The 10041-nt window shown below is 36.1% G+C and overlaps 1 protein-coding gene across 1 annotated transcript; it reads left to right on the top strand.

The window, feature by feature from the left end:
- The first annotated feature begins 7329 nt into the window (after positions 1-7329).
- Positions 7330-8262, top strand: LOC122111216 (olfactory receptor 2J3-like). The gene has a single exon (XM_042683941.1). It carries the CDS (start codon positions 7330-7332, stop codon positions 8260-8262), a length of 933 nt encoding a protein of 310 aa, XP_042539875.1.
- The last annotated feature ends 1779 nt before the right edge of the window (positions 8263-10041 follow it).

The following is a 10041-nucleotide window of genomic DNA, read 5'->3' as shown; positions in this document are numbered from 1 at the left end:
TGTCATGAATTTGAATAAATAAAAGAATGAACCATGTTTTCTAATCTTTAATACTTAGATCATAAAGATGAATTAACATGATAGTTCTTATTTCTTTTTCTTTCTTTCTTTCTTTTTTTTGGGGTAGTCTTAGGCTTGAAGTCTGGGCCTGGGTGCTATCCCTGAGCTCCAGCTCAAGGAAAGCACTCTGCCACTTGAACCACAGAGCCACTTTCAATAGTTCTTAACTTAAAACATTTTGTGCATATAAGCAGCATTATCTTTATGCTTCAAGTTGACCACATGGGTCTGGGAAAGTAAGTCATTAATAATATTTTATCTGCTTTATGATACAGAGAATGTAAACATAAAGTAAATCCATTTAATTTATTCTAAAGCCCCAAAGAAACTGTCTTAGCTCTTAAGCTTTGTATATTAAACCCAATGCTTGGACATCAGAAACATAGAACTGAATGAATGGGTCCATATAAATTTGGATTTTATAGTAAATAGTTTTTATTTCATTTGCCAAATCTTCTGTCTTGTTATCTAAACGTTAACGTGTTTGGCTTGGGTGACGGTAGCCCCTGAGACAGTAATTGTCATAAGTACCACATGATTTCAATTTACAGCTCTTTCGATGAAAGTTGATATCAATTGTGTAAAGTGTCTATTTTGTTTTTAATTTTAATTATTGTAAGATGCTGTACAGAGGGGTTTCAGGTACACGAGTAAGGCAATGAGCACATTACTTGTAGGTCATTGTTACCCCTTCCCTTGTTATTGTCCCACTATCCCTTCCCTCCTCCACCTAAAGTGTCTTTATTGATTACATGTAGTAGTTCTTTAGCATATTATAGGGAAGTGGGATAGGATTAAGAGTTTTAAAATAGTGACAATGTATACTTCTTTGTTCCTGACTCATGCATAAAAATCCCCTTCTGTGAACATTCTAGTTTCAACAGGTTGATAACCAGTATTATCTATGTAATGCTTTGGGCTTAGATCCGTAGACTCAAAGATTTTATGTAAATTTTGAGAAATGTGGAAAGATTGTGATGATGTAGTGGAATTTCAAAGATTATCCTGTTGACTTTGATTTACCACGACGTTGTAATTTTTATGGGAAATATGACTTTTGCATTAATATTTGATATTTTATATGTCAGATACTTTTTTTCTAAGAGGCTCCATTATTTACTAATGATAATAATTCCTGAAAGGGTTAGTAGGAAATTGTTAGTAGGAAAATTATTTGCTTGCTTAGTCAAAACAACCTAGAAATGACTTACAAAAATGTTTACTATGATATAGGTTGTTATCAGTGTCCTTATCTCTTTTAGAAATTGCCTTCTGAAAGAATTCATCTGCCCATAAAAGTGTTCTATAGAGATAATATAAGTTCTCTCATTGTAATATGTGTTGTCTAGGGCCCCTCTTCAATTACTTTTACATTTTAGAAGTGTATTCTTACTCTGATAAGGTTTATAATTAGTAATGGGAGATATACTAAAACATTTATTAACCTCAGTAGTCTATGTACAACAAAAATACAGTAATTATGGACATTTAGAACATTTAACTTTATATATTTAATTGGTTTTTTGTGTATATAAATTATTTTTTCCTCCTCTTTGGCTTGTCACTTCTGCATTTAGGGGGCAAATTATACCACTTTCTTCCAATATAATCACACATTTTTTATTGTAAAGGTTATGTACAGAGAGGTTACTGTAAGGTAGCAAATACATTTCTTTTCAGTGTTACCTCCCTCTCTCATTTTCCCCCACTCTCACCCCCCCAACTCTCCTCCTCCCCAAGTTGTAAAGCTCATTTCCAAAATAGTGTCTAGTGGGTATCACAGTTGCACTGGTTCACCCTTTGTCTAATCATTCTTTTTAACTCTCCTACATAAATGTAAATACTCAGGCTACTACACTCAAAGCCTTTAAAATACATTGAGTTCCTATAAGCTGACTAGTAAATCTAGTCTAGTAGTCAAGTTTAAGACATAAGATAGTATGTGGCCTCAAAATGTTGTATCAATATATATAGAAGAACAAAAATTATTAAATATTTTATATAAATTATAATTACTTTCTGACTACAGATTCACATCAACATTCATGAGAATGTACTGTGCATGCTTAGCTTACTTCAGTACCTTGAATCTAGTCCTTGAAGCAATGAGAAGTGTGGGATGCTGTGGCTCATATATGAAATTCTAGCTACTCAGAGCTACTCAGGAGGCTGATACCTAGAAGATGGTTCACAGCTAACCTGGGCTGAAAAGTCTGCAAGACTCCCTCTCCAATTAGCCAGCCAAATGATGGACTGAAGGTATGGCTCAAAGTAGCAGAGCCTCAGCATGAGCAAGAAAGCTGAAGAAGAGCATGAGGCTTTGGGTTCTAACCTTGGTACAGATACACACAAAAATAAACGTGAGTCTGCACCAGCTAGAGGGAGAAGACTAAAGGAGAGAGTAAGGGAGGGTTAATTTTGTCAATGTCCCTCATAAACATGTGTACAAATAGAAAAATGGAAACTGATGAAATTATTTTAAGTAGGGAGAGAGCATGATAGAGGGAACAGAGAATATCACAGCGAATCCTCTTTGTACAACCAACACATGCTAATATAAGTTTGAAAGGAAGTCTTTTTACCATCTTAAGTAATAAAAGGAAAAAGTGTATAAAGACTTTATAAAAAAGCAGCACACTTCAATTAATGACATTCACTGTATTCTTAATGTTTAAATTTTCTTCAAAGGTTTTCAGATACTTTTATATAAAGTTACAAAAGGAATAACACATATGATCAAGTTCAGTTCTATATACCACAAAAAATGGTATGTAAAACACCAGCCATGTTACTAAACAATCACACATTCTATAACAATGCTTAATACTTAAACTATCTGCAGTTGCACAAGGCAATTTAGAGAAATCCATAAGAATTTATCAGCTGTATTAAAACTGAGGAGTGATGCATGCATGCTGCAGTGATCCTTTAATTCCATCCATGATAGTGTAGCAGGGGAGTGAGGGAGGGGCGGGGTGATCAAAGGAAAGTCTAGTTTTCTCAGAGAAGTGTTCTGTAGGAGACAGTTGTATAAGGCAGACATAGAGACTGACACTCTTGCGGAGGCTGGGAAGATGGCAACAACCACACACTATGGAGCATGCTTAAAGTAGAAGGAAGTCCAATTTATATTGAAAATACATGCCAAAGTAAAATAAAATGTAAGAATTCACTACAGATATCAGATGTCTGTACTTCATTGAAGCATTATCCAAGTAGTCTACATATGGAAGGAACCCATGTGTCCATCAACAAAGGAATAAAGAGAATGTGAGATGTTGGTCAAATGGTAAAAAGTCAAATCAGCTGAGCACCAAATGGCTCACACCTGTAATCCTAGCTACTCAGGAGGCTGAGATCTGAGGATTGTGGTTCAAAGTTAGCCTGGGCAAGAAAGTATGTGAGACTCATCTCCAATGAGCCACCAAAATGGCAGAAGTAGAGCTGTGGTTCAAATGGTAGAGCCCAGACTTGAGCAAAAAAGCTCAGGGACAGCATCCTGGCCCTGAGTTCAAGCCTTGTGAATAGCGCAATAAAAAAGAACAGAAAAAGAGTAAAGTTAGGAATAACATCAAGAGTTTATTGACAACAGCTAATAATACTAATACGTGTTATATATACTTACATTTCTAAATTGTTATTGAGGTTTCTTTCTGCCAGTCCTGTGGATTGAACTTGGGGCCTGGGCACAGTCCTTGAGCATCTTTTGCTCTACCTCTGGAGCCACAGCTCAGCTTCTAGCTTTTTCTGTAATTTATTAGCGAAAAGCCTCTTGGTCTTTCCTGCCTAGGCTAGCTTCAAACCATGAACCTCATATTTCAGCCTCCAGAGTAGCTAGAATTGTAGCCATGAGCCATTGATGCCTGGCATTATTGAGATTTTTAAGTGTTCTCACTACAAAAGTATTATATAACATGAAGCCTACATTAAGTAGTGTTACTTAATCATTCCATATGATATGCATTTGTGTGTGTGTGTGTGTGTGTGTGTGTGTGTGTGTGTGTGTGTGTGTGTGTGCTGGCATTGGGGCTTGAGGCTTGAATTCGGGGCCTCACATTCTTTCTTACCTTTTTCACTAACACTTCAACCACACCTCTACTTCCAACATTTTGCTGGTTAAAGATAAGAATCTCTTGGGTTGTGCTCCCTGGTTGGCTTCAAGCCTTGATCTTATGTCTCAGCCTTCTGATGAACTAGGATTATAGGTATGATCCACTGGTGCCTAGCTTAATATGATCCTTTTTAAAAAATCATCATGTAGTACTTCAAAGTACTATCAATGAATATAACATGTGAATGCTTTGATTGATATTTGGATTCTTTTCTAGACCTTTGCAGAAATAAACTTGGAATGAAATATAAGAGCAATCAGGAATGGAAAGCAGTATAAGCCAGCTCTCAAAGAACAACTTCCTGATGGAGGAAATCTATGTAATATTTATGTATTCTACGTGGTTAGTTTCAGAATTCATTTCTTCACAAATACTTTCCTCCTTCTAGAGGATTTCCTTGTAAATTTGAGCTTCCACTTGCTTGGGAACTGGGAGAGAACGTCAAATGACATTTCCCATGGTGGATAACAGTAAGCTCAAGGTCCTCAGTAGGAAGACTATCCATAGTGAAGGTGAGTCCCTGATAGTTGAATGCTGTGAACATCAAATAATTTTAAACAGGATAGCATTGTGAAGGATGCTAATTGCAACTTTGGGAATTACCCTCCCAAAGGCCCCAGTCAAGAGAAGAAATTTCCATTCTTCTTTGTGTTTCTATAAAGGGCTCACTTGCACTGGGAAAAGGGGCCTCGACAACTTGATGTCCTGACTATTTTGAGGTAACCCATCATTCTGGACATCTTTTAGAGAATGTCAGCTCCCCCAACTGTGGAAATGATGTCACAGTCATTTTCATATTCTTCTCTCCATAGTTACATTCATTTGCTTCCAAAAATAGCGTAAAAAAGCAAGTAGGCTGATGTTTGCAGCATGCATAGCAGGCAGAGAGCTTGTACATCATTTTACAAATTCTGAGATCATAGACAGGAGGGAATGACAAGAATCCTGGACAAAGTAGAAGGTCAGTACTGAGGAGTTTATGGAATATTCTTAATAATTAAGCAGACAGCTACTATCTTTCAAATTGCTAAAAAATGTACAAACATTTCTTATTTCTAGAAGAATTCTACAACCCAAATCATAGAAGAGATGAAGAAATATTGTACCTGTCACTTTCTTTCAATTAAAATAATGAGTTCAGGCAACTATACTAGGGGAAAAAAAGGTTCTATGTTTGAGAATATACACACAACATTTGAATTCAGGCATTTTGCAATTAGCTCCTTGCATCTTTCGTACATTTTACATTTTAGAGTCAAAATTATAATGTTTGAGTTTTATGTATTTCCTCAAAAGACTGAAAGTGAGTGTGTTGCCATTGAGATTTTATTCCCATATTGTTCCAGAGTTCAGTAAGAAAATCTGGATATGGTAGGAAGACAGCACAATTGGCATAACACAGCTATTTAGGAATATTTAAATTGTGGGTTGCTGTATTGAAGAAAATAACTTGTTTAACCTTTCTTAAGACGGATTGATAATGCACAGTAGAAAATAAGCAATGGAAGTCAAACTATTCGTGTATTTTTTTTTTTTTTACAAAAGGATAATGACAAGATGAATTTCTCATAGGATTACATACAATGGTCACATGTATTAAATTATTTTTAGTATTAGTAAATATTAAGTTAGAAGTTCCATTATAAACAACAAATCCTGAAACACATAAAGTACAAATTGTGGTTAGAATTTATGGTCCAGTCACTACCCTGAAACATATACTTTTTTTTGGTTGGTTATGGAGCTTGAACTCTGAGCCTGCATGCTGTCCTTCAGTTCTTCAGCTCAAGGCTAATTCTCTACCACTTGAGCTACAGCGCCACTTCTGGTTTTCTGAGTGGTTTATCGGAGATAAGAGTCTCACGGCCTTTCCTTCCCCGGGCTGGCTCGATCCTCAGATCTCAGCCTCCTGAATAGCTAGGATTACAGGTATGAACCACCAGTGCCCGGCTGGCATATACATTTCTAAAAGAAATTATCTTTAAGTCCTGTTGTGCAGGTCTCAGCCCAGTGATATATTCAGTTTGATTGTCCATATCATAGCCAGGACTTCAAAAAAACCAAAAATCCTCCCATTTTTTTCTTGCCTTTCCCTACATTTTTTCAAGCTCTAAAAATACATTTCATATTAACTATTAATATTATTATATTCAATATTGCAAACATTGATGAACTAGTTTCTCTAGGCTTAACTGCTCTCTATTAATTAGCATTGCTTATATCATGAAAATGACCGAGTTAGTATGTATATATATGTGTGTGTGTGCATGCCTGTTTATACTTCTATTTGAATATTGTTTTTATCTGGAATAAGGATGTTAAAATGACTAAATTGATATTTTACTTTTTCTTATATTCAAGTACTGTTCATTTTTTTCAGTGAATGTTAATTCCAAATTTCATTTTTTCACATTGGAAACTTTCATCTCTCTATTTATCCATCTATCTATAATTATAAAGTCTACAGACACTCCTTTCTTTGTCATTGCAAATTTAAAATCACTTCTAAGTGTAAAAGGAGAATAAATTTAACACTCCTATAAAATAGTTTTAATAAAACATTGTCCTTTCTAGTCATGAAATACCTTGCTGTTCCAATATCTAAATGTTGATTGCAGATTATGAAAAGAACTGGTTAAGGAATTTACAGTAGCTACAAGACATGTTTCTGAATGAGACTTGGAAAGAAAATGATAAAGATTTTACTACTGTAAGGCACACAGCATTATCTTTTTAAGTGGCATACCTCCTGTATGTGTGTGTGTGTGTGTGTGTGTATGTGTGTGTGTATGTGTGTGTGTGTGTGTGTGTGTGTGTGTGTGTGTGTGTGTTTGCTATTCCTGGGCTTAAACTCAGGTCCTAGGCACTGTCTCCGAACATTTTTGCTCAAGGCTAGCTCTCTACCACTTGAGCCACAGCTCCCCTTCTGACTTTTTTGGTGGTTAATTGGAGTTAAGGGCCTCATGGATTTTCCTGCCTGGGCTGGCTGTAAACCATGAAATTCAAATCTCACCTCTAGACTAGCTAGGATTACAGGCGTGAGCCCCCAGTGCCTGGCTCGGTGGCATACCCTTTTCTTCCACTGCTTGAAAATATTTGACCATGTGTGGGCACCCTTTGAAGTATATATGATTTTCTTTTCAGAAACAGGAAAAAAATGAATGATGTTGCAAACAATGCTACTTCTGAAGACTATTTTATTCTACTGGGATTTTCTAAATGGCCTCACTTGGAAGTAGTTCTTTTTGTGGTCATTTTGATCTTCTATTTGATAACATTGATAGGCAACCTGTTCATCATCATCCTGGCATACTTGGATTCCCACCTCCACACTCCCATGTACTTCTTCCTTTCGAACCTCTCCATTGTGGATCTCTGTTACACCACCAGCTCCATTCCTCAGCTGTTGTTCAATCTCTCTGGCCCTGATAAGACCATTTCCTATGCCAGATGCATGATTCAGCTCTATTTCTTCCTTGCACTGGGCAGCACGGAGTGTGTGCTGCTGGTGGTGATGTCTTATGACCGCTATGCAGCTGTGTGCAAACCCTTGCATTACACTGTCATCATGCACCCTCGCTTCTGCCACTTGCTGGCTCTGTCCTCCTGGGTAAGTGGTTTCACTGCGTCAGCACTGCACTCCTTGTTTACCTTCTCTGTGCCCCTGTGTGGTCATCACCAAGTGGATAATTTCTTCTGTGAAGTTCCAGCACTACTGCGATTATCATGCATCGATATCCATGCGAACGAGCTGACTCTTATGGTCATGAGCTCGGTTTTTGTTGTCGTACCTCTCATTCTCATTCTGACATCTTATGGTGCCATTGCCCGGGCTGTACTGAGGATGCAATCAACCACTGGATTTCGGAAAGTCTTTCGGACATGTGGAGCCCATCTCATGGTGGTGTCCCTCTTTTTTATTCCAGTCATGTGCATATATTTCCAGCCTCCAACAGAAAATTCTTATGATCAAAATAAGTTCATTGCCCTGTTTTACACAGTTGTCACACCTAGCCTCAACCCTCTCATCTACACCCTCAGAAACAAAGACGTGAGAGAGGCAGTAAGGAGACTAACTATACGAGAGTGAGAGATGCAACTCAAGTCATATATCCTCCAGTTAAAAATAATCATTTTATTGTTATTATTAAGGTGTTGTACAGAAGGGTTACCATTTCATAAATCAGGTCATGAGTACATTTTTTGGACAATGTTACCCTTTCCTTTGCTTTCCCCCAGTTTCTGCCCATTCTCCCATTCTCTGGAGAATCTTGGTGGATGACTTCTCCTTTGAAATTTTGGTGCACAACTATCAAGCATAGATGACATTAGCTCAAAAATTTCCATTTCTGTTGGTTAATTTGGAAGCTAGTATCATTTTTATGTACTCATTAGCTGTAATTTTGATCACTATCAATTTTTATTTAGAAAGTTCCCTATTTCTATTTTATGAAATGAAGCTTATATAGATACTCGCACACATATGTATATATACACACATATATGTGTACATTTACACATATTAGCATATATGTTAATGTATGTTGTCATTAAGAAAAGATAATTATAAAAATATTTGAAAGTATTACAAACTTTTGGGTCTTTCTAAAAATCAGTTAAAAAATTATATAATGTGTTCAGTGGCATGAAGGTGTATACAAATGTGTTAGCTGAAATATAGTAGATTCAAGGGATATCTCAAATGATGCAATTCCTTTAAAAGGCAAAAATCAAAGTTCAGCAAAATAAAATATCAGGAAGCAAGGACTCAAAAGAGGTGGGGTGGAGTTGAGGAGAAAGGGATAAACAAATGAAGAGAGAAGAGGGTGAAAATGCAATCAATAATTGAGTACACATCCTACAAAATTAAGAAGAGTAAGGGGAGAGGTGGATGGGGAGAGATGGGTGAGAATGTTGAAAGGTGTGACATTGATCAAGATAAATTATATTCACAAACTGCTTTCTTAAATGACAACCCCTTTATATAACTATTTAAAGAAACTGAATGACTGACTGAATGGATATAGAAAACCCAAAAATTATGAATTTGCCATACACTGAGTGATGTTGGAAAGACTTGGGCTAAAAGAGATTTTACTTATTGGACAAGCCTTATAGTTAGGTAAAGATAATAGAAGCAAGCAATAAACACACTGAATTAACCATCTACTATATGTAGTACAGGCATATGGGACAATTATTAGGTGAAACACATGTTTTCAAGATAGAAACTTACTGGATCTAACTCATCAGTTTTTTGTATTTAAAAAATGTGATTATCTTTAAGTAATTGTACAAAGGAGTTTCCATTTAACAATGCAGTTTATGAATTCAATGTGTCTTGATGAATCACCTTTTCAAAATTCTGACAGTGCAAAAAGATATCTGCTCAAATTATTGATTTGTTCATCCATCTACTTGCTTATGTAGTATTTTTTAATTTACTTCATTTGTTAAATCTGTTTCTTGTATGGTACTAGATTTGAACTCAGAGTGTCATGATTGCTAAGCAAGCCCTAAGGCCCTTTTATGCATTAGTTATTGTTCAAATAAGGTCTTCCTTGTAGGAACAGAATATGCCTTTCGCAGCAATTGCATAATCAGATAAAAGTTGAAGTGTTTGTATATGAATTGACTTGTTGGTAATACTGCTGGTAAGTTAAGGTAGCTTTCAAGTCATCCCAGGCAGAAAATTAATATCTCATTATGAAATTAATTAAATATGAAACTTCATATCTCATTAAGCAGCAAAAAGTCAGACTGAAGACATTGTTCAAGTGGTACAGCTCCAGCTATGAGAAAGCCAAGAGTTCAAACTCTTTTTTTTTTTTCTTTTTTTAAATTGTGAAAATACCGTACAGAGGGGTTA

This window comes from Dipodomys spectabilis, unplaced genomic scaffold, assembly GCF_019054845.1.
Source record: "Dipodomys spectabilis isolate Male_0828 unplaced genomic scaffold, ASM1905484v1 ptg000085l, whole genome shotgun sequence".
Taxonomy (NCBI): Eukaryota; Metazoa; Chordata; class Mammalia; order Rodentia; family Heteromyidae; genus Dipodomys; species Dipodomys spectabilis.
The sequence above is the reverse complement of the archived record's forward strand: the minus strand, read 5'-3'. Positions and strand labels throughout refer to the sequence as shown.